Genomic DNA, 25,229 nt, shown 5'->3' with positions numbered 1-25,229 from the left:
CTATCGCATAAAATTGTTGTTGGTTTTTTTCAAAATTTTTGAATAACAAAACCGTTTTTTGCTTGTCTTTTATGTGCGGCTGGGATCCCTGGTGTTATCCTTGTTTGCAAGCTATGATATTGGGCATTTGCTCCTTAATTGTTACAATAGTTGGGGCTGTTTTCTGGTCTAATGATGATTTTACTGGTCAAAACATTGGATCCTTGGTTTCAATTCCTTTAACTATGTCACAAGAAAATAATAATACGTATATAATCACTAATCAAACTAATCAATCACTCTATAAATAACTTTGCTTTGGATTTAGCAAAAATTAATTTAATTCAAAGTGATTCTTCTTATTCATTTAGAATTATCCATAACATGTTTAAATATAATATTAATTTGTCAATTGTTGATAATAATATTGTTCGAGTTATACTAGCAAAAAAAGTTATACTAGCAAAAAAAGTTATACATCAGTTGATTATCTAAATTTAATGAACTAGGTTTTGATTTATCAGAAACGCAAACATCAAATGAATATTATAAAGTGTTGTGCCCTTATTAATCTATAATAACAAACATCACTGGAATTGGAGATGATTGCAAAACAGAAGAAGCACCACTTTTTATCACTGGTGATTTAGTTTACATTGACATTGGCATAAATATACAAATGGACGCAATGAATGATTTTGTTAATTTCCATAATTCATCGTTTACTATTTCAAATAACACAGATGTACCACAGGCATATCTTGCGACTTCTTTAGCTAATGGTTTCAAGACTCAAGAAAAAGTCAAAACAATATTTATTGTAGGTATTGTAGTTTTTCTGTGATTGTGGTAAGAGAAAAAGCGCCTGACTTCACTTTCTCCACTTTTTGAATGATCTCATAGAATAAATTCTATTTGTTAATAGAAAAAAATATCATACGAACTTTTTGAATTGCATTTACGACAGGGGGCCCCGAAATGATCGCCGATACCACTTTTTGAGTTCCCTCAAAAAGTGGTATCGGCCCGTCCGTGCCTGTGAACGACTATTAATCCTGCTTGTAGTCGCAACTTTTTAATGATACTAAGCGAATATATTATATGTGTGCATTGAAATTTAAAAATTGAATCGTTTACAAAACATGCCGATACCACTTTTTGAATGTTTTATTCAAAAAGTGGTATCGGCATATATTGATAATAGAAGAAAAAATACCAATATATTAATATATAGTAGCACAAGCTAGCTGGATGCATCCAGTTCGATTAAGCACATGAAAATTAAGCAATCGTTGTTCATATCAGTACTAGGCTTATATAATATAAGTAAACATAAAAAATAATAAAAATAATCATTTAAATGCAAGCATCAGCTTGACCTGTATACCTATCCATTCTGCGCCATGCTTCATAGGGTGTTAAGGATTGGTGAGTGAGTTTTTCTCAAACTTCGATGCGTCCAAAAATAATTATATTCATGAATTATGCTATTAATCTTAGGAATGCTCCATGCAACATTTGGTCCTTTGGCACGTTCAATCGTCAACCAAAAACGTTCTATCTTACCATTCTCCTCTGGAGTATAGGGGTGAGTACGGTAATCTTCAATACCATAAAGCTGGAGTATAAATTGAAATGGATTGCCGGTAAATTCTCCCCCATTATCAATAGTCAGCATTTTAGGTCGATGTACAACAGAACCTAGAGCTTTAATAAGCGCAGTGGCACAAGCTTCAGAAGTCTTACTTGATAGGACTTCATAATAGATCAGGAAGCGAGAACGATCATCAATGAATCCAAGGAGATAAAATTGTTCTCCTTCAATGGTAACATAGTGAATATCTGCATGCCATAACTGATTAGCATATTTTGCAACGAAAAGACGGAGATGTTTTTTGGGGAGCTTTTCAGGTTTCTTGTAACAAAGCAGTTTCTGTTCAGTAAATATCTTCCTAACTGACCACTCAGTAGTTGCAATGTTATGTCGCTTAGCAGACTCAGCAGTTCGTTGGTAGCCAACATGGTATTTGTCTTTGTAGTCGAGGCAAAAATTAACTTCCTCTTCTTTGATTTCCTTTGACGGTCTCCCTCGGCTAGGAATTGCTATCCCCCCTCGAGTTTGCAAATTGCATGGATCTTCTCTCGACTGATATGGAATATTTTCCGTGTATCTTCGACTCCATTGTCATTAATTGATTGACGGAATGCTTGGATATCGATGCCATTTCTCGGATCGTCGTTACTTGAGTTCTTCTTCATTGGAAAATAAACCATTGAAAAAGTGGAAACGATACAATGGGGCACCCCCTCATATAAACAACAAGAAAGTGACGGAATGAACTTTTGAATCCTCATATACAAACAATTCTATGAGTTCCATCAAAAAGTGAAGGGAATTAAAAATATAGTACAAAGTTCACTTTTTGATAAATCTCATATGAAATTTTCTTTTACTCGTTGTAAAATCCACTTTTTGAATCATCTCATACAAACAATTCTATGAGTTCATTCAAAAAGTGGAGAAAGTGAAGTCAGGCGCTTTTTCTCTTGCAACAAGTTATGATATCATATGCTCCTTTCAATTCCTATCGTCTATTACAAATCAAGTGATCCCAGGAAAATTAAATTTTGATCTATGTGTAATAGGGGCCTCTGGCGTAGGTAAAGCATCAATGGCTATACAGCTAGTAGAAAAGGAATTTCCAGAGGATTCATATCCATCAGGATTGAGAGATGATTTTTACTATCGTTTTGAATTAGAAGGCAATGATGTTGTGTTTGAACCTGTTTATAAATCTTTTTGGGTTGATGATGATGATGATTTTATTGCTCTTACTCGCTCCATGGTATTGACATCAAGAGGATTTCTCATTGTTTATAGTATTGACAGCCGTTATTCTTTCGAACTTGTTGAAATGTGTTACAAAAAAATCATCAGCATCAAAAACCCTTTAGAAAACGAGTCTATTCCAATAGCCATATGTGGAAACAAATCTGATCTTACAAATAAACGTGTTGTAAGTGAAACCGAAGGAAGAGATCTTGCAGCACGATTAAATGTTCCTTTCTTTGAAACATCAGCATTAAATAACATAAACATCAAAGAATCTTTTTGTACAGTTGCTGAAATGGTGTATCAAAAATGGAAAAAAGAGCCAAAGAAAGAGCCAAAGAAAGAGCAAAAAAGTAAGAATACAAAAGAAGTATGTACAACAAGCTGAAAATGTGCATTTTACCAAATAGCGAATTTGCTTAATAAAAATATGATAAAGTAAAAGCTAAAAAATAAGCGCTTTTTATACTTTAGTTGGAATTTTTGATATTTGTTATTATTGTTTTCTTTTCAAAGAACTGATTGTTTATAATGAGACACTTTTTGAGCTCCACTTCGACCGTGTTGTATTATTTCAAGATGAACCAAAAGCAAGCAGCAACAACAAGTCAGAAATCTCAAAACGAATGGGAAACACTTTCAGCGCTCAAAAACATAATCTTTGGTTTAAATATAGATAATTTTGCTCAATCATCAAATTTTATTATCAGCATATTTTGTAAAAAATATCCAATATCTTATGATATCATTCTGAAAAAAAGATTATAATCCGAATGATATATACATCTCTTCTGATTAGTAATAATAATTTTGATATATATTTGAGATTATTACAAGAAATTGAAAAATATGAAGAAAATAATAAAATCAACTCAAAAATAATAAATTTATTTTCTCAATTTCTACTTAAAAAAAACACAAATGAAAAATTATATTTACTTAATTACATGATTAAGTATAATTTACTTGAATCAAAAATCATTCAAAATATATGTGAACCATTTTTTGTTCATGTTAATCAAGATAAATCAGATGAATATAAATATTCATTTGATCAAGAAAATATTGCTTATGAAGAACTTTCACAAAATGATTTTGCACTTCATAAGCAATTAATTGAAGAAGGACATAATCCGAATGAAATTGCAAAAATAATTCGAAATGATGAAATCGAAAAACTTCAAGAAATATCATCACAAACAAATTTTGATTTTAACCAAATAATTGAACCATCACTTTATGAAAGATGTTCATTTATTAATACAGAAAATATTACATTAATTGATTACGCAGTAATTTTTTCTGCAATAAAATGTTTTAAATATTTACTTATGAACAATGCAAATAAAATTGATACAGGTAAATATCCAGTTACAAGTGGAAATAAAGAAATCATTTATTTATGTGAACAAAATCATTCATCATTTGAAGGTGCATATAAAACTGCAATTATGTTTCATCAAAATGATATCTTTAAATATCTTTATGATAATAAATTTGAAGATATTAGTCAATTAGACGAATTAAGAGAAAAATGTATTTCATATTTTAATAATGAAATTTTTACAAATTTAGAAAAAGAAGGAATGAAAATTATGAAAATATCATTAATGAAGCAGCAAAAATTGGAAAAATTTTTCTTGTAAAATATTTCCATAAAAATAATCAACTTCCAGAAAATATTTTAGTTTTTGCTTCATAATCAGGAAATATTGAACTTGTTACATACATTTTAAAGCAAAAAGGAATTGATATTATGCTAAAGATATTTATTTGACTTATTTGAAATTTATTTTAATAATTTTGTATTTCAAAATAATATTTGGAAATTCTTTAAATTATCTACAGATTCCAATCTAAATGAGGTTATCCAATCCAAATGGGTTTAACCGTTTTTTCCCCGCCATTTTTTAATGAAATCAAACTCATCTAAATCCATAAAAGAGTTATCAAAACCAATTCCCACTGGAGATTTAATGAAAGGATTACTCAAATTTTATTCTCCAACAACATCAAGACATAATATCAGAGTACTCGCAGGATTCAATTATAAAATGCGTTACCAGCAAATTGGATATTTGAAGATGACAATCGAGCTAGATGATCTTAGGCCTGTGACATGTATAAAGCTAGGTGACATTTGTAATTTAAAGCCTCAGATTATTACAAAAGCACTAAAGAAATTTAGTAAACATAGAAATCCAATAGGTAATAAGAAAAAATTAACTGATGAACAAGAAGAAACAGTAATTCAGCATATTTGTGCTAAGTGCAATGACCACATGCCTCTCTCTTCAAAAGAAATTCTAGATTTTTGTTTGAAACAACTCAAAATAGAATTAACAGATGGGTGGCTTCAAAAATTTATAAAGCGACATTATAATCGAATTCAGAGGGCTGTTTCATACCCCCAATAAGATAAGCGTTTATGAATAACAAAAGAACATTGTTATTATTATCTATACATCTTAAAAAATGAAGTGAATGGAAAATTCGCCGAAATAGTATTTAATGATGATGAAACGGGTTCATCTGAATGGATAGACAAAAAAATACGAAATGTCATTGTGCCATGTCATGGTGAAGACGTACGTATTACTCACAAAGTTAAAAGATCTACAAAATTGCAAACAATGTTAGGATGCATTTCAGCTGCAGGTGATGTATTAACACCTGTTTTGATCCATTCAAGGAAAACAGTAGTCAATGAATTATATGCAAAAGGTTTAAGGGAAGGAACCGACGTTATTCTGAGGTATTCAGAATCTGGGTATATTAATTCGTTAATCTTTGAGGAATGGATTGAACATTTTTTTGTCACTTTTGTGAATGACACAAGAAATTCCTTAAATTTACAGAATGAAGAGGCAATTTTATTTCTTGATGGATGTAGTTCGCATCTATCAGATAAGGTGAAAACAATATTGGATCTGAACAAAATTAAAATGATCACGTTCCCGCTACATGCCTCCCATATTTTCCAAATGATTGATTTAGTCACTTTTGGCGTTTTAAAGCATACTAATCCCTATAAAATCATGATAAACGAAAATCAAATTAAGGAAAAGATAGAGGGACTTAACTTAATATCAGAGGAAGAATTTCAAAGCAATTTCCCTGGAGCAAGAAGGAAAGAGTTTGGATTCATAAATAAACAATTTTTCTAATTTTTTGATTCTCTCTTTAAATTTTATAGATAATATTTTAATATAAAATTATATATCTATTTGCATAATGAATATATTCATAACTTTTAAGTTATAACTTTTAAAAAATATTGCTTATTAATGAAGATATTTTTATTTTATTTTGAGTTTCCACCACTTTTTCATGAAAACGGTTAAACCCATTTGGATTGGATAACCCCATTTAGATTGGAATCTGAAATACAGCACTTGTTTGGGCATCTTTATATGGTCATATAGAAATAGTTAAATTACTTCTTGAACAAAAAGGAATTGATATTAATGCTAAAGATAATTTTTATTTTAACAATTTTATATTTCAAAATAATATTTGGGAAATATTTAAATTATTTTATACAGCAATTACATCTGCAAATAAGAGAGGTCACAATGAAATTGTTAAATTACTTTTAGAATAGGGGAAAAAATTTGTAACTTTTTACCAATTTTTCTTAAGGGCTGTCTTTAATAATCTTTTTTTTTCAAAAGTGTTTAGATATAATCGAAGTCAGCAAATGTCACGATTGTTATTCGAATGATACAGTAACTTTACTTTAGGTTGGAATGGTTTGATTGAATTTTGAATGAAAATTACCCTTAAAGAGCTCCAACCTAAAATGCAGTGACAGTATATAATTTACTATTATCACATCTTGCATCATCAAAATTATATAAATTTTATGATTATTATAGGGATAGATGCACTTTTTTACACACCAAATATTTTTTTTTTTAAGAAAAATTTCATGGTTAAATTTATTCAAATCAAATAAATTTGAATTGCTAACTTTCCTTATTATGTTACGTACATGATGATATTTTCTGGAAATATGAGAATCTTTTAGCTCTGCAAGATTTCGACTTGTAACAAATATTATTTAAAATTGATTTTTTATTGTTATGCCTTCAAGAATTTGGCTTTGAGGATAATTTTTGATATATACTGAGAAAAATGATTTTTATATTTTATTTAATTAGAATAATATAAAATTTCTTTAATAATTTATTCTGTATACCGAAGCAAACTAAAAGGGAATTATGTTCCTTTCTTTGGAAACTTTTTCTCGATTTCATCCGCAATGAGATAAAACTTTTTGGATATTTCATGGTCAGGTTCACGTACAACAATTGGATAACCCTCATCACCTGGCAGCGATATCGTTTGATCGATTGGAATTGATGCAAGAAGTGGGATATTTTGGGATTTTAATATGTTATCGAATTCTGGAGATTTGAAAATTTCTGTTTTTGTTTTGCAAAAACCACACTGAAAACCAGAGAAGTTCTTAACGCAGCCGAGAATTGGGATTTTATATCGTTTGTACAAATCAATTGATTTTCTTAAATCATTTGTTGACATTGTTTGAGGCGTGGAAACAAGCATAGCACAATCAATGTTCATTAGTTGATGCAATTTTATGTGAGATTATTAATAATCTCACACCATCGTCAATGAATGGAAAACTCCCAGAAGAACTCCTCATCCATCTTCTTTAACAGGCAGCAGCAAGCAACTTATGAGTTATCCTCTTTGAAGAATTCGATCAATTGTTAATGATTTCGAACCATCTTTACTTCCTTCTTACTCAAACAAGCACTCGAAAATGGCCACAATGGTAATATAAAAAAAGACCGGTCTTGTTTTGGACACAAGCTTGAATTAATCAATAACTGTCATGAACCAGACAATAGAGTGGACTGTTAAAAATCTTGAAAAAGTATTTTTATTTAAATACTTTATGTGGATACGATTGAAATATACTGATTTTTTTTCGAAAATAAAACAGAAATACCTTTTTAAAAAATTAATTTATTAACTAATATATGCTATTAAAAAATATAACTATTTATGTATATTATAATTTCTTAAAATAATTAGAAATTATAGGAAAAATCGATCTGAGCATGTTCTTTCAAAAATTTGCCAAATTTGGCAATGTAACAGACATTTTTATAAAAATGATTCATTCAAACATGGGCCCAGAATTACCACAAGAGTACACATTCATTCAACTTAGGAACATGGGATCTACATGTTTTATTAATGCAGTTTTACAAAGTTTTTTTGCAATTGATACAATAAATTACTTTTGTTTCCAATATGACAATATACAAAAAAAATATCCACAACTTCAAAGCTTAACAGAGAAAACAAGACTTTATTTATTTGTAAAAATCTATATTGATTCGCAAAATGCACCACAAAATGAAGTACTTTATGAACCAACGTATTTTCTAGATTCTATTTTTACAGACGACTCGCCTTTTCGTAGGGGTGAACAGTCAGATTCACACGAATTCATTCTATTCATTTTAAACTCATTTGATCAAGATATTTTAAAAATTAATGAAATTATTCACAAAGATGATTGCCTTCCTCTTTTTAGCTCCTTGTTTACTGGTACGTACGAAACTGCTTTCTGTGCACTCCCCAATTTTCCTTTTTCTTTTGAATCAGAAAAATTCACATATCTTTCAATATTCGCAAGTGACATAGAATTAGGTTTAGAAAAATGGAAACGTGGTGAAGACATTCAAGAGCACTACAGGAACATTATTATTCAACGCAAAATTTTGAAATTTCCACAAATTCTTTTGATTCAATCTCCTGTTTTTTCAAGTGGAACATTAAGAAAACAAATGAATTTGCGCCCACTTTTTACTATAACAATTTCGGGAACTAAGTACAATTTGAAATCGATTATTGTTCACATTGGACATACGATGTATACGGGTCACTACGTTTGCTTTTATGCAGTTAACTTCAGATGGGTTTACGCAGACGATGAAAATATGCGGCCTTTAAATCATGAAGAATATCATAAATTCTTTGGAAACGGATTTTTGCCAAGTGAACCAACCGCAACTGCATACGTACTTCTGTATGAAAGAGAGGTAAACTAATTTACTTTTGTTTGGAATAATAAAAATATATTTTTAATACCTAAATATTGCTAAAAATTGCTTATCTTTGATGTATAAATTCCACTTAATAATTTAAAGAATCAATAAAAAAAAACAATTTTTTCTTTTTTTCACTAGAAAGAGTTTCTATTTTTTTAGATCTAATAATCTTATGTACTCAAAAAAGTATGATATATCATTTTTATTGAAAGAACTGCCTAAGTAAAATTCTTTTTATTTAGGGAGGAAATTGTTTTCCAAATAAATTGGAGTGCTCCCAATTCATTTATATGTGCTTTAATACTGTTGTTTCAGCATCAGTTAATTTTAAAAGAACACAAAAAGTATAGGACGTTTATTTTCCTAGAAAGTTGTACTTGCTGCTTTTGACAGAAATTCAATAGTTTAATGGATTTTTGGGTAGTAAACTGATTAAAAAGTCAAATAAATCATTGAATTATTTTATGGCTTTGAAGTTAGATATGTTGTTATGGAGCAAGGCGAATTGTCGACAGAAATAATTGATACATACACAAATTCTTTTTCGAACTGAAAATGAAATGTTTTATAATAAACTCTTCTATCTTGTTTCATAATGATATCAATGTAGCTACATTTAAAATACATTCTGTGCGCAATGCACGAAACGCACCCATACATAATAATGTTGTGTTCAATATTTTCTATGTAATAAATTCCAAAGTAAAGATGTTTTGGCACGAAAAATACAATTCATGATGGCTTTACAACCCAACGTCTCATTCAATTTTTCAGGGGGTTTGTGTGTTTCCGATTTTTGTCCACCCAATCGAACGGTTTTAGTATTCAAATCACTTTTGGGAATTTTTTAATCGAACAAACTTAATCAATTTTATGAACTGTTATCAAAAAAGCCTCAATGGAACCAAAGGATTCAGAGCTTTTATACAACTCTGAATCATCTTTCGAGATAGACACGGGATATTTATTATGGCAAGCCACACCAGAAACAGAGTTCAATATTTCAAATTTTTCACCTAAGTCTAAAAATTTAAAAATAACATTTTTCAACAGATATAATCCATTTTACATGCTGGTTCGCTGCAAATCATTTTTTCCTCCCATATTACAATGGATATCATCATTATTTATTTTTTTTCAATTTACGTTAATGCCATCAATCAAAATTCCTAATGACTTATACAATGTAGAAGTGCCCTCATTAATTCGGTATTTACAATGCTTTCTTTGTTTTCATTCATTTGTTTTTAATGAAGATCAAGAAATGGATCATCTTACACAGTCCGTATTATTTTTTCTATTTAATGTTATCTTATTAATTTCCATTGAGGTTATATCCAACTTGACACGAAAGTATATCCAAATACCATATTTATTTTTATACATACATCGAATCATTTTTCAATTTCTTTATCCGATAATATTATTTCCAACAGTTTATCGCTTAAGTATTATGATGGCCATTATGATTCAAAGTGGCTATAATTATTACTTATTAATCAGTTTAATATTTCAATTAGTTAATATCTTTTTCATAATTTATTTTCAGTTTTTAAATAATTTATTCATAAATCCAATTGACATCAAATATAATACACTTTTAGATGTCTATGATGGTAAAACATTTTTACATTTATCGATAACTCAAGTGATATTAACAATTTTATTATTTTTCTTTAAAACAATTAACCAAATAATAATACAAAACGTAATAATGATAATAATTTTTGTTTTTATACTTTTTTTATGTTATAAACGAATAACATCATTTGTGCATATTAGTTTAATTGGACAATATATTGAATTATGTCCAATCTTTTGTATGCCCTTTGTGTTGATTTTCCAGATTTTCATTCGTAATATCTCCATAACTTTTATTTTTTTAATTTTTTTACATATTGTTTTCATACTATTAATAAACATTTATTATAATCGTAAAATTAACTCAGCTTTAGGATTGTTTTCGAATAATCCAATAAGTTGTAGTGGAAGTTTTACATCTTTAATTAGAATCGCAAGTCGAAAAGCTATACGACCGAACATTTTCCATTATTTTTTAATTCATCATCCATTAAAATCGAGTAATTTAATTGAGTTAATTCGAATTTTATTGATTTATCCACAATTTAGACATGACATGAAAAAAACTTTAATTTTATTATCAATGAAATCTAAGAAATCATTATTTAATCATTTTGTGATATTAAATTTACTTAATGTTATTAAAATGTATACAACCGAATATAAAGAAATATATTTTTCGAAATATGAGATCCTTTTATCACATTATAATATCCATTTTTATTTATATTGGGATTCACGAAAGAATAAAAAATATTTTAAATCTTTTATCGAAGCAATTTCTTGTAGTATTACAAACATGAATTTATATTTTGAGTTGAAATATCTTTTAAAATATTTTCCTTTCGATATAACTGTATTACAATTTTATTCGAATTTTTTGTTTTTGAATTTAGGGAATTATATTTCTTCTAAGAACTTAGAAAAGAAAATAAAATTTATTGAGGAAAACCCGAAACTAATACCTGATTCATTATATTTTTATAATAATTTAATACATCCAGGCATTATAAATTATGTAAAAAATGGGAACAAGAATTTTAATGAAAATATTATAAATTATAAAGAAAAGAAAAAAGAAAAGAAAAATTTGAATTTGAAAATTATAAATTCAAATAAAATTTTTCCACTTTTTACTATTTTTTCATATTTAATTCCATTAATTTTAATTTTTATATATATAAATTATATAAATAAATATGAAAATGAAATTTTATATTACCAAGATCATTTAAAAAATGATATAAAATTATTTCCTGATTATTATTCATTAATAATTTCGAATATTTCTGCTACTTTTGTGTTAAATAATGAAAGTTTTAATAACGATGCATTTTGTAATGATTATTATAATAATTTTCCGATTTTAATTAATAACTTTTATAATGATTCTTCATTTTTAAATTTATCGAATAATATGTTAAATTATTTATATGATCATTTTTTTGAGGCTTTTAAAATTAACAATAATAATATTTGTGATTCTTTATATTATATGTTACAAAATATTCATAACGATTCAAATCAAACTATTTCGAATTTATCAAAGAAATTGAACAATTTTTATAAACCTTTTAATGAAATTATTAATAATTTAAAAATGTTATTTAAAGAAAAATCTTTAAGAAATCCATTTTTATTAATTTTATTGATATTTTTCATATATTTCCTTTTGTATTTTATATACTTATTCATAAACTTAATTACAATTCATATATATAAACAAAGAATAATTGATGAAAATTCTTCTGTTAAAAGAATTCAAGAATTTTTAAATAATCCACAAAAAAGTATTTGGGATTCTATATTTTACAAAAAAGTGACATCAAATCATTCTTCTTATGAATCATTAAATACTGATATAATTCTAGGTGAATCAAGTATAGCCGAGAAACAATTTAAGAAAACAATTTATAATCAAAAATTCGAAGGATTTTTATTATTTATATTTTTTATTATTATACCATTTTTTTTATTAATAATTAATTTGATATTTTTCATGTTAAATCTTAATAATTTAAGTATTAACAAATTTGAGAATTATGAGAATGTAATTATAAAGAATCATACTGAAATAACATTAATATTAATACAAAATGTTTTAAATCAATTAATAAACAATGAAATTCCTTACGAAATATATAATGAAACAATTGAAACTTATCAAAATGTTTCATCAAGTATTTCGTCATTATTTTTCACTGAAATTTGTTTGACACTTAGACCTAATCATTGTTTAACACCATTCGATGTTATCAATGATTTAATGAACGAAAATTATCAAAATTCGATTTCCGAAATTTTATTTGTTTTATTTAAGTTTTCATATGATTCTTTTATAAAGTTTTATTTGCCATCAATTAATGAAATATTATCAATGAATTTTAATATTTTACCAACATATTATCTATGTATTATAATCGAAAATATTTTAATTTTCTTTTTAGGTATATTTTTCGCTTATAATTTTTATATCGGAATAAATTCACTTTTTCATTACCAGAAATACACTCAAAAAGTCGATAGAAATAAATTACACAAAAAGTCAAAACTGCCATCAAATATTTTGGTAATTAAAACTCTTAAAAAGAATGATAAAATTTATTCAATATCTAAAAATTGTAAGAAATTAATTAACGCTGATTATTTTGATTTAATTGGTAAAAAGTTTTTTAACATTTTTCAAATTGTTTATTCCGATGATAATTTCGAAGTTGTTTCATATCAATTTGATGCATTACATAAAGAATTTTATTATAAAAAACAAAATTTCCAATCAAATTCTAAAAATAATTTAGAATTAAATTATATCACGTTAATTCCTAAAATCGAAAATGCACCTAAAATTGATAGTAAGTTAAACTTAGTGAGTTATATGCCAAAGAATTTTGCTTTAAAGTTTAAAAAAGATTTCCAAAATATTTTTACTTATTTAAATTGTTGTATTATAATTATAAAAACCGATTCAAAACAGTTTAAACGGTTTTTCCATACACTTTGCGGTAAACTATTCAATTTCAGCAGCATTGAAATAATTCGTTTTGACGGGAAAATGATATATTTTATCACAAAAAAGGACTTCCATTATGATGCTTTAATATTAATTTATAAATTAATCACTGATAGAGATTTGGAAAGTTGTATTGTTTCGGCTTATATTGATTATTTTAAAGAAATTGAATTAATTGTCGAAACTAAAAATGAGCCTTATTTAAGTATAAATGGTAAAGCAATAAAGACAATGATAAAAAACGCTTATTTGACAAACCCAAAATCAATAATGTTTTCAAATAAGGCATTAAAGAAATTCAAAATTTTAAATAATATGCAAAATAGTTTGTGGCTACATAATGAAACGTCAACGTATTTTTTGTTGTTTGATGTTTTCAAGGAACAGTTGTTTAAATATTTGTAAAATAAAAATTTGTTTGTTTGTAATTTTAATTTTTAATTGCAATTCTTCATTTTTAAACTCACAAGAAATTGTTACTGCTCTTCCTTATGGTCGTTAATGTCGTACAATATAAAAAAGATTATTAAAAAGATCTTTCACAAATAATTCACTTTTGAATAAACTTTGTAATTTTTGTTGATATAACTTTTCAAATAAATTATTCAATGCAAAAATTTTTGGAAATGGAAAAAGGGTTTGATGATAATGATATCCAATTGGTGTTTGTAAATAAAAAAGCATCCAAAAGAGTACGTGAAGTAATTGACGAAATTAAGGCATCGTTTTTAAATTATAAAATAGATGTAGATGAAGCACCAATGAAATGTGCAAATAAAATTGATGAAAACTTGGAATTACTATTTTGCGACCCGCACTTTATTGATTTCAAAAAAGATATAGAAACAGTAACACAATTTCCTCATGTTGATCATTTGAAACCATTTCCTTCATTTCCAGCTTCATATCCATATTTACAAAAAGACGCCGCGGCAGACCTTGAGTATCATAATCAAAAGAGAAATTTTCTTGTTAATTCCAGAAAAGAACACCACAAAATTTTAAAGTCATTTCAAGAAAAAATAATTAGTGAAATTTGTCAAAATGCAGATGAAAACAGAATCTCCCCATTCAAAATGGCCACAACTCAAATTGCACATGAACAAAATTTGCCAATACATTTTGTAAGTGATTCTAATGAATCATCAATACAAGAAAAAAAGACACAAATTTTACAAGATACTCAAGAGAAAGTCAAAGAATTGATAGAGTCCCAAGATCAACAGGCAAAACTAATTCACGATACAAAACAATTTGATATTTATATGCAACAAATTCAAAATCAGCAAGCAAGGCCTCAAGACAATCCTCCAATACCTGTCGAATTCCCTTATCAATTTCTAATCTCTTAAATTTCAAAAAAAATGAAATAACCGCCAAAACCGTTTACATAAATTTTTAAGTAAAAATTATATTAGAACACATTTGCGAATATATTTTTGATTAAGTTCCGAAACTAAATTTGCTTTGAACATTTGATAAAATTAGCATATATTAAATATATCGAATATTAAGTAATTTGATTTTGAAAAATTCATTCCAAAACTTAAATTGAGAGCCTTGCATGGTCAACATATGTGAAGGCCATCCAAAGTAAATACCTCAGTTTTTTGTTTTTGCAAATTTCGTATTTGATTATTATGCACAATGAAAAAACAAAGAAGCTATGAGCCATGGGTATCTGTAATGACTACGTTTGGTCAAATATAGGCTTAGGTCTATGGCTAATGGTTGCAAATACATATAATGTATTTTTAATTTCCCATGTCAAATCTGTACCAACAGCAAGAAGACTTTGAGTGAAGCATTGGTAGCATGTTGCCAATTCTTTGAATATAGCATAAGGTAGAAACCAAAATTGGCAATGGTCATAATTTTTAAAATATACCTCAAAATAATTACCTAAGCTTCCAAATGAATCCAATTCAATTTCTTCAACAGAGATATTATTGTTTTGCATTACAAGAACCTTTACAGTAATTGTGTTGTTTTCTTCGTTCGCCCGAATAAACGGCTTCTCCTCATCGGTTTCGGACGATAGAAGGTAATAACTTGCTTTTTTGTTACAAAAAGTGCTATTGATGCATGTCAGTTTTGCCTCGATGTCAATTTTACTTTCATTTCTTATTAGTGGGAAAGAATATGGGTTTTTTGGATTTGAGCATATGCTTTTTTCTTGGAACATGTCAATGTCCCCATTTAAATAAGATATTGAATGTCCTGTTTGTAGTGATTGATGTTGCCTAATAATAAAACCACCAACATACGTATCTTCATAACCTAACAAGTGATTTGCTTTTGTGATAAAATCATCGTTCCATCCATATATTAAAAATCCTTGTGATTCATTATAATTAAAATCCATCGTTTGAATAATTCCATTGTTCTCAACAGACTTAAGATATTTTGGAATGGTTAATAAAATGGGACTTTGATATTTCGAAATATATCTTTTAATTCTATCAATATCATTAAGAAAATTAATATCTTTAAAAATAAATTTGTTTTCATCACAAGAAAAGATTTCATCTTTGCCTTTAATTGAGGAAAAGAAGTCATAATATACATTAGAAAATGAAGTTATGTTATCATATTCAATTTGATTAAAATACTTTTCAAGTTTTTCACTGGGATCCAACAACAAAGTAAAGTCAGTGCTTTTAATATGATTTTGAGTAATCATTTCATTACGGAATGATGAATAGATTAATGAATAAATTGGGTATAATACTTCTTGTTTTTTGTTTTCACATGACATAAACAAGGTATCAAAATTTTCGTTTACAATAAATTTAGAGAGAGGATAAGTAATTAAGTTATATTCATTTTGATCTGAATTGTTTCTAATTGTAGTCATTGATGTCACACTAATAACGCCTGTCAAAATTGCCATTACTACAAAAATACAGCTTGAAAGAATAACAAGAACTTCTGAAACATAAAGAGATAAACAATTCATGGATCTATTGACCGTTAAATATTGCGCATTTTTTGCACGAACGTTAATAATTTCAAAAGTTAACGAAAAATTACAAATAAATGAAGCCAAAGGCAAGGAAAACATTTCCAGTTATATTAATTATTTTATGCATTACATTATTTATAATTTCGATTATTCAACACTTTGGCTATTCTAGTGATGTTCTGATCCCTACATTTTCATCACTAGAAACAAATGAAAATGAAGTTATTAAATCATCCACGAGATGTCCTATCTGTAATTTTACACCATTATACCCACCTACATCTACCCGCCGTGATGTTGTTTTAGCAGCAGCTCTTACTGGTTTTAAACGTGTAGAATATTTTCTTCGAACTCTTCGTACAACAGGAAGCAGAGCTCGTGTTATTTTATTTTTAGATAGTTCTACGGCAGCTTCTGATGATTGGTTACGATTTTTCTCTTCATGTGATATCGAACCAGTTTATGTCAATTATACCAGTCAAGTTCTTCATGACGCGCCCAAGCTTTCACGCTATTATTTTTACAAACAATGGCTTGAACGTCATATTGATGAAGTTGATCGAGTTTTACATACTGATACATTCGATGTAATATTTCAATCAGATCCATTTTTAGATATAATACCTAATGACAAGTTATATTTCACCTTTGAGCCAACCGACTTATACCATTCACGATGGACAGGATCTTGGATCACCACTTGCTATGGGATCCAATTCTTTAATCAATATGCTCGTTCGCCCGTATCATGTAGCGGTGTCACAGCAGGCGGTGCTAAAACATTTTTAAAATATATTGATTTATTAATTAACACGCCGGTCTGGAATCAATGCTTTGGTCATTCATACGATCAAGCGCATCATAACTATTTACTTTACACGGGCGAATTCGAGAAAAACGGAATCGAAATATTATCGATGGATTGCAATTCTCCATATTTGACAATGCATTTCTGCTGTAAAAAGGCGAAATGTAATTGGACTACTGGTGTAATATATGGTAATAATTCGCAAAAGGCGCCAGTGTTAATACATCAATACAATCGATGGAAAGAGTTAATAAACAGAAACTCTGTGATGTGTCCAGCACCGAATAAAAACGTGTTAAAACTTGTTAGCAGTGATGAAATACCGGCAAAAATAGAATACCTTCCACCGGTTGAAGGTAATTTACCTGAAAAAATTGCACAAGAATCATAAGAAAAAAGTTTTTTTGTATTAAAAATTTTAATTTTTTTTTTTCTTTTATGGCACTTTTCGGACGTTAAGGTAGTTGTGATGACTCTTTTGGATCCAACAATACCAATTACATTATTTGATGGCTCACCAGAAGAAAAGACTGGTAACATTAAGGTACAACGTAATGATGGTAATGTAATTATTTCATTTTTCCCAGACCAAACTGTTATGATTGGAAATCAAGAACAAAAAAGAGTGGCTCATATACCAGAGAAAATTTATCAATTAAGCGATTTTTTAAAGCTTGAAATTGACCCTAATAATTCATTAGAAATATCACTAGCATCTGTAAATTTCAAAATAACCATCATATTTAAAAATGAAAATGATCTTTCATTGTTTTTAGATTATATCAGCCATAAAATCCAATTAGAACATTCAAGTTCAAATACATATGTATTTTTAATCAAACCAATAAATGAAGAAACATCTACATTTTTAATACCAATTCTTCCTAAAATTCCAAGGAAAGATAACATTACGCTCAATGATCTCCAAAAATATGGAATTCTTTTCGAATCGCCTATTTCAGATCCACCGTTTTTTTCCAACGAATCATTTTTGTCACTTTTCGATACAACAGGAAAAGTGACAGACTCTAAAGGTTTTTTGCACAATTTTTTTAATGCTGAAATTGATCCACAATGTATGGAGAAAGTATTACGAATGCTTTTATATTCGAAATACCCAACATTCACCAATGAAGAACGACAACAAAAAGATGATCAAAGAAGACACATTTACAAAGTTGTCAAAAATCAATGGAGAACTACAACCAAAAAACAATGGATTAATAATCCTTATTTCCAAAGCTTAGTACAAACATTAGAAACTGACATTAAGAAGCATTCGGAATTATTTTCAAGTTTTAATAATCCAAAAGTTGTCCAAAAAATTGTTTTTAATGTCTTCTTAACAATGTCAATCTATGACCATGATAATTGCCAATACTTTGAAGGAACCATTTCGTATATCTTTCCATTTCTTACGTATTTTATTAAGGAAGTTCATCAAGAACAAACTATAACAAAGCCAAGTAATGAAAATATTACAACTGAAGAAGTTGAAGCTGATATTTTTAATATATTTATAAAATTTTATAAGAAAAACCGAATTTTAGAACTGATCAAATTAACACAGAAATCATTTTTAAGACAATTGTTTGTCCGAATTGGAAATGATTTAAAGAATAATTTTCCCGAATTACTTCAACTTTTAAATCAAAAATATGTTTTTTGTTTCGACTTTTTGATTGATGATTGTAAGACATGGTTCTTATCATGTTTCAAAGATATAATTCGATTATGGGTCTCATCATTAACATTTGATAATTGTTTTGAGTTTTTAAGATGTTTTATAATTTCGTTGTTAATGTCCTTAGTCCCAAAGTTAACAAAAATGAATCCTTTGAATGCCGAAGAATTCTTAATTTGGTATAATCAGATGAAAAAAGAATTGGACTTGAACCTTTTATTAACAAATACAAAATTCATTAACGAACACTATTAAGCAGATGGAAGGAGTAAAGTTGTACGATCACATACAAAATTTAACGGTTTAGTAAATTTAACGGTTTGATGACTCTGAAATTTTTACTTTTCAATTGCAAAACGTTGGAATTGAATGCTGAGGTTTTAGCAATTTTCTGAATGTGTCAAAAGTCGCTGTCAGCAAAAAATTGTCCAGAATGGAAAACATAGCTCCTGAGAGAATTGCTGCTGCTGAACAGCCGGCTAAGGCTTGCTTGGAAAATGTTAGCAGGATTCTCAACTCTTCGGATTGGAAGAAATCGAAAAAAGAAGATGGTGTGGAATATTTTACAAGAAAAGTTAAAGGGAGTAACTTTAAAATGATTAAAAGTACAACAATAGTCCCTCGCCCACTTGACGATATGATAACTTTTTCTTCTCGTTTCAGAGAAGTAACACCAGATATGCCAGCTGAGATAAGAACAGGTTCAATTGAAAGGAGATTATTTAAATTTCCTGAACCTAATCCACATAATGATGGCTTCGTATACCTTGCAATTGAATCTGGGACAAAAATAGTTAGCGATAGAGATTTTGTTATGATTCGTAAATACTTCCAAAAAGATGGAATACATTATTACATATGCGTATCAATCGACGATGACCAAGTTCGTCCGGTCTCAAAGAATTTGGTTAGAGCAAAAATGTTATGCAATGCAATAGTACTTGAACCAAGTGGACAAAACACAAAAGTCTCATTCATATGCCATGCTGATCCAGCAGGGGCGATTCCGTCTAAGGTTTATAACATGGTTTCTTTGAAACAAGGAGTATGTGTCAAAGATATTCGCGATTGCGCGATCTTAGAAATTTAACAAATTTCCGCCATTTACTTAGTGGCAATAGATGAATTATTTCCATTTAATAATAAAATTTTCACCCACGCATTTTGTTATTTGTTGAGTTCATTAAATAACCATTAAATGTACCAAAGGAACTGATTGTAATGATTGGAATTTTGGAATTTCTCAATGTAAGAGTAGGTGATTCATTTGTTAGTGTAACTTGTTAGTTAGATTCTTAAAGATTTTATTTGGCTAAAGAAATCCATTTCAACTTCTTTTATTCCTTTCATCAGAAAGAAAAAATTTACAAATCGATGAAAACATAAAAAATACATCATAGTATAAATGGAAATTATTATTTGTCTGTGATAAACAAAAGACAATATACAAATGAATGAAAATGTGAAATAGATATTAGCTATAATATCAAAAGAATCACAAAGAGTTGATATCATTGTAAACTATTCATTTGCCACGTTTTCAGTAAGACGATTGTTTTCACATCAAAAAGTGGAAGTCTCATGACAATCGTTGCTGGAAAGTTTAAGTTCGAGCAACTTATTGGAAAGGGATCTTATGCAGACGTATATCTTGCCTTAATGGTAGTTGATGATCCTCCTCTAAAAAAAGGTGATCATGTTGCAATCAAATCAATTCCTACCACAAGAATATCATCACAGCAAGAGTATGAACGTCTTGAAAATGAAATCCAACTAATGAAGATGATTGATCATCCAAATATTGTTAAATTATATAATGTTGAAAAAACAAAATCATATTATTTTTTAGTTATGGAATATTGTAGTGGCGGTGATTTAATGCATGCTTTACATAAAAATAAAGGAAGCTTTGATGAACCAACAATTAGAGAATTTGCAAAACAAATTGTAAGCGGATTATCATTTTTAAATTCAAAACAAATTATTCACAGAGACTTAAAACCACATAACATTTTAATATCAGAAAACAAAGAATTAAAAATTGCAGATTTTGGATTTGCTAAGCTTTTAAAACCTTGTGATCTTGCAACAACAATTTGTGGGTCACCAATTTATATGGCTCCAGAAATACAATTTGGAAGCCAATATTCTGCTAATGCAGACATGTGGTCGCTTGGAGTAATTTTATATGAATTATGTGTTGGCACTCCACCATTTTCACCAAATGCTACAACAATTGTAGCACTTGAAAGAGAGCTAGAAGAACATTCTTCAGAACCATACATGATTCCTAACGGAGTTAAAGCTTCGCCATCATTTCGAGATTTAGTTTCCAAATTATTGACGATAGACCCGAAAAAACGTATCTGCATAAATGACGTTATAGTCCATCCTTTTTTCAATGAACAATCGACTTCAAAAAAGCAGTTCAAACCAGAAAAGTGTCACTTATCGTCTTCTCAAGATCGAATTTGGCAATTCTCTTTTCTTCAACTCGGAAACGTCATTGGAAACAAAGCTGAGCTGTTTCTTAAAGAAGCCCTTGAATCAGCAAAGGTTATTGAGGCTCATTTTACAGAATGTCAGATGTCAGATGTTTATCAACATTTTGAATTAATAACCATTATTTCTTCGTTAATGCTGGACTTCTTGTCCGAATATAGACATACAGCGACTGATCGGAAATTAAATCTGGAAAGAGAAGTTATTGATAACATGAAAAATTTTGCAGAAGAAGGATTAATTATTTCGAAAGGAAAACTTTACTCTCCAAAGGAAAGTGCCTTCCAGTTTCTTTATGACAAAGGCCTCCAATATACAAGAGAGGGGGCTGATTTGGAGAAAAAATGCGATCCTTTTGCAGCTACAAAATATCAAAGAGCGCTGTCAATGTTCAGGCCAATTGCGTTTAGGTCCGACACGAATGACTTCATTAATTCAGTTCGTGTATTATATCAAAATGTTCTTGAAAGATACCAAAAGTTAACTGGATATACAGAATAATTGTTTTGAATAAAAGGAATTGTTTTTATGTTATGTAAAACTTAAATATTCAAACAAAATTAATTGAATAAATTTGCTTATAATATTTTATAACAAAAATATTTACTCTATAAAATGCGTGCTGTTAAGGAGCTTTGTTTGTGTGGACAATTTCTATCTTGTTGGTTGCATTTTAAAAAATTTAATCAAATTAGTGAATGCTAAACATTAAACGATCAAATTTTTAATGTTTCTCATATATACTAAAAATACATCGAGCAACACGATGGATTAGTGTGGATTCCTTGGAATTTGAATATCCAGACAAAAAAAATTTCATTTTTCAAATTCAAAAAAAAGTGCAAACCACCATTGAAATTTCGATGGTGACATTTCGATTTGTGTGGTCACTTCAACAGGATGTATTTCAAAAAGTTTGAAAATAACCTCATAAAAATTTCATCGTATCACTTAAAACCAATGCCTCCAAAGCACCGCCAGTTCTAAAATCAAAAATCACAAGCGTGTTTAACGCAATTCGAAGATCGACAATATCGAAAGCTATAACTTACGCAGATGAAGCCAGATTTAAACAAGAAATTTCAAATATCGAAAAACAACTTTCAAACGTTGACATTTTTACGCAACAAGAACTTTTAGATCCGACACAAATAAATGACAAAGATTTTAATACAGTTAAAAGTATATATGAAAATCGCGCACAAATTAAAGAAGCGTTACCAAGATATAAAAAACTTTCCACATTTGCAACTAAAATATCAATAGTTTCAAGGAACAAAGAAATCATGGAAAAAGCCATAGCAGATCCAGAACATAATGATATTGATTCATCGACACTATATCGCATTCAAACGCAACTTCAAATTTTATTGCAATATAATGATAAATTCGATGATTTAACATATTATCCACAAGATAAATTACAAGAAGTACTTGAATGTCAAAAGATTGCAGTTGAATTTGATGACAAAGTTCTTAATCGCAAAGAAACATCTGCCAGTCCACCACAAAAAGAAGCTCAAAAAAATGCTTCTACTAATAGAATTCCAGCAACAACAACAAATTCTGCACCAATTTCAAATATAAATACTAGTATTCAATTAACAAATGAAGAAAAGGAAAATTATTTATTAAGTTTTATCGAAGACTGTGAGCGAGCACATGAGCATATTGGCAATTGTAGTTATAATAGTTTGGACGGGTTATTCGAAATAAGGAGAATTCATGATCATTTTAGGGAGAAACATTATACTCCAAGAGCATCAGCTTATAATGCTCTAATGCGTAGTCGACCGAAACGAAGAAATAATAATGCAAATGATTCACCTGAAAAACTTGAGAAAAAATATCAAGAATATTTAAAGAAACAAGACTTAATACTTCAATCTGCATATGCAACAGGTGAATTTAATATTAATGATTACAACAAAAATGAAAATGAGTTCAAGAATATTATCGAAATGTTTAAATCTATGCATTATCCTGATTTAAGGAAAGAATTTAATGATTATTTACCAAAAGCTTCAAATGATATTATAATGGATGTCAAGAAATTATTGATATTATTAATATATTCCTTAAAGATGAAGCAAAAGAACTAAAACAAAAACTTAATCCAATTACAAAGCCAAAAGGAAATGAAGTAAAACTTGTATTTCCAAAAGTTGAATCAAATAGTTCATATGAAGAAGATATTGAACGAGCAATAAGCGAAGTCAAAGAATTTTATCAAACTATGAAAACAGATTCGAAATTCCCTGAAATGAATTATTTCAAACTCTTATCATTAATTAATGGAGTTATAGCAACAACTAAAAGTGTACCTGAATATCAAAAATATTATAATGAAATTCATGAATTCTTTGAAAGTGTTAAAAATGAGATTAAAACAGGAATTAAACCAAAATTAACAAAAGAATTAAACAAAGCAAAAACAATGATTGCTATAATAAATTTACCACCGAAATCAACTTTTGCTTCTACTGACTTTTTCAAGAATTTCAACAAAGTAGAATTAGTAACAAATTTAATATCATATTATATATCAAATGTATCATTACTTAATATTGTTTTAGATGGAGGTGTCGATATATCAAATGACTTTATACAATTATCAAAAGAAAACGAAACAATAAAAGTTAATCAAAATCAATTTAGAATACTTAAAGAAGCAGAATCTTATCTTGAAACAGATCCATTACTTTCACTAAAGATAATTCCAGGTTTGTGGCGAAATTATTCATTTGATGAAAAAATTCGAAATGGCTGTGTTAAAATAATCAAAAATTCATATGAAAAAATAGGAAGAATTCCATATAGTGAAATTACTCCAACAACTTATATATATTCTAAAGATGATCCTCTTCGACAAATGATTATTGAGCCAATGTTTGATTGTGATTATTATCTTGAACCAGGTGCAAGACTTCGGAGAAGTTATCCACAAGAAACTAAAACAATGGATTATTATCTAAAGAACGCAGGTAAATTTGCCGAATGTTTAATGAATTTAATTGATCTTAAAATAGAAATTAGAAGAAATGAAAATGGTTTTATACATCCGGCATATTTAAATCCATTATTATTATTGGCTCCATCGAATCAAATGGTATGATCGATTAGTTATACTTAAGAAGTCATATCTTAGTGAAGCGATGTCAACATTTGGGTAAAAACAAGCAGAAAGATCATTTTCTAATAATTTAGATATAGTTTATTTACTTTATGATAAATCTGATTTTAGAGTTTTATATTCTAGTCATAAATTTGACTTTTATACAATGAATATATTTAATTTCTTCTGTATAATTTCTCCATTATATATTAAACGATTTTCAGAAGCGATTGATAATTTCCAAGTAATATTCGATCAAATACCGAAAAGAAAAACCATCTCTAAGTGGAATTGATACATCTAATGAATGTCAGCTTAATAGTTATGAATTTAATGCTAAAGATATAAATCCATTCCAAACATTAATTTCGGAAATATATAATTTGAAGAAATATTATTGGACTGATTTACTTAGGTTTTGTACAGTTTATCGAAAAGTTTTCCAGAAAATGGTAAATGTTATGACCTTTTATAAAGAAGATGAAGTATTTGAACCATATTATCAAGTATTATATAATTTCCTTAATAAGACTCATGAAGATTTACTTGGATTAGTATTAAAATTCCATGAAAAATATACAAATAAAATTATATCAGATGATGGTCCTAATTTCATGCGTAATCTTGAAAGATATGTAAAACTTCATAATGATATTGTTAAAA

General features: G+C 28.2%; 6 protein-coding genes across 6 annotated transcripts; 4 read left to right on the top strand and 2 right to left on the bottom strand.

Moving 5' to 3' along the window:
* Nucleotides 1–1,387: 1,387 nt before the first annotated feature.
* Nucleotides 1,388–2,253, bottom strand: GO595_004361 (IS3 family transposase; the record flags this gene model as incomplete). Its single annotated transcript, XM_067917484.1, has 2 exons — nucleotides 1,388–2,067; nucleotides 2,127–2,253. The coding sequence occupies 2 exons, from the start codon at nucleotides 2,251–2,253 to the stop codon at nucleotides 1,388–1,390; spliced, it is 807 nt and encodes a 268-aa protein (XP_067775485.1).
* A 398-nt stretch (nucleotides 2,254–2,651) lies between these two features.
* GO595_004360 (small GTP-binding protein domain) lies at nucleotides 2,652–3,200 on the top strand (the record flags this gene model as incomplete). The annotated part of the gene is made up of 1 exon (XM_067917483.1): nucleotides 2,652–3,200. One exon carries the CDS (start codon nucleotides 2,652–2,654, stop codon nucleotides 3,198–3,200), a length of 549 nt encoding a protein of 182 aa, XP_067775484.1.
* A 3,833-nt stretch (nucleotides 3,201–7,033) lies between these two features.
* Nucleotides 7,034–7,399, bottom strand: GO595_004359 (ATP-binding protein; the record flags this gene model as incomplete). The annotated part of the gene is made up of 1 exon (XM_067917482.1): nucleotides 7,034–7,399. One exon carries the CDS (start codon nucleotides 7,397–7,399, stop codon nucleotides 7,034–7,036), a length of 366 nt encoding a protein of 121 aa, XP_067775483.1.
* Nucleotides 7,400–16,531: 9,132 nt separating this feature from the next.
* Nucleotides 16,532–17,656, top strand: GO595_004358 (uncharacterized protein; the record flags this gene model as incomplete). Its single annotated transcript, XM_067917481.1, has 1 exon — nucleotides 16,532–17,656. The coding sequence occupies one exon, from the start codon at nucleotides 16,532–16,534 to the stop codon at nucleotides 17,654–17,656; it is 1,125 nt and encodes a 374-aa protein (XP_067775482.1).
* A 1,726-nt stretch (nucleotides 17,657–19,382) lies between these two features.
* Nucleotides 19,383–20,039, top strand: GO595_004357 (PCTP-like protein; the record flags this gene model as incomplete). The annotated part of the gene is made up of 1 exon (XM_067917480.1): nucleotides 19,383–20,039. The coding sequence occupies one exon, from the start codon at nucleotides 19,383–19,385 to the stop codon at nucleotides 20,037–20,039; it is 657 nt and encodes a 218-aa protein (XP_067775481.1).
* Nucleotides 20,040–20,530: 491 nt separating this feature from the next.
* GO595_004356 (CAMK family protein kinase) lies at nucleotides 20,531–21,952 on the top strand (the record flags this gene model as incomplete). The annotated part of the gene is made up of 1 exon (XM_067917479.1): nucleotides 20,531–21,952. One exon carries the CDS (start codon nucleotides 20,531–20,533, stop codon nucleotides 21,950–21,952), a length of 1,422 nt encoding a protein of 473 aa, XP_067775480.1.
* Nucleotides 21,953–25,229: the final 3,277 nt, after the last annotated feature.

The sequence above is a fragment of the Histomonas meleagridis genome (assembly GCF_020186115.1).
Source record: "Histomonas meleagridis strain 2922-C6/04-10x chromosome Unknown contig_26, whole genome shotgun sequence".
NCBI lineage: Eukaryota > Parabasalia > Tritrichomonadida > Dientamoebidae > Histomonas > Histomonas meleagridis.
Note: the sequence above shows the minus strand (reverse complement) of the source record. Positions and strands in the feature narration are given on the sequence as shown.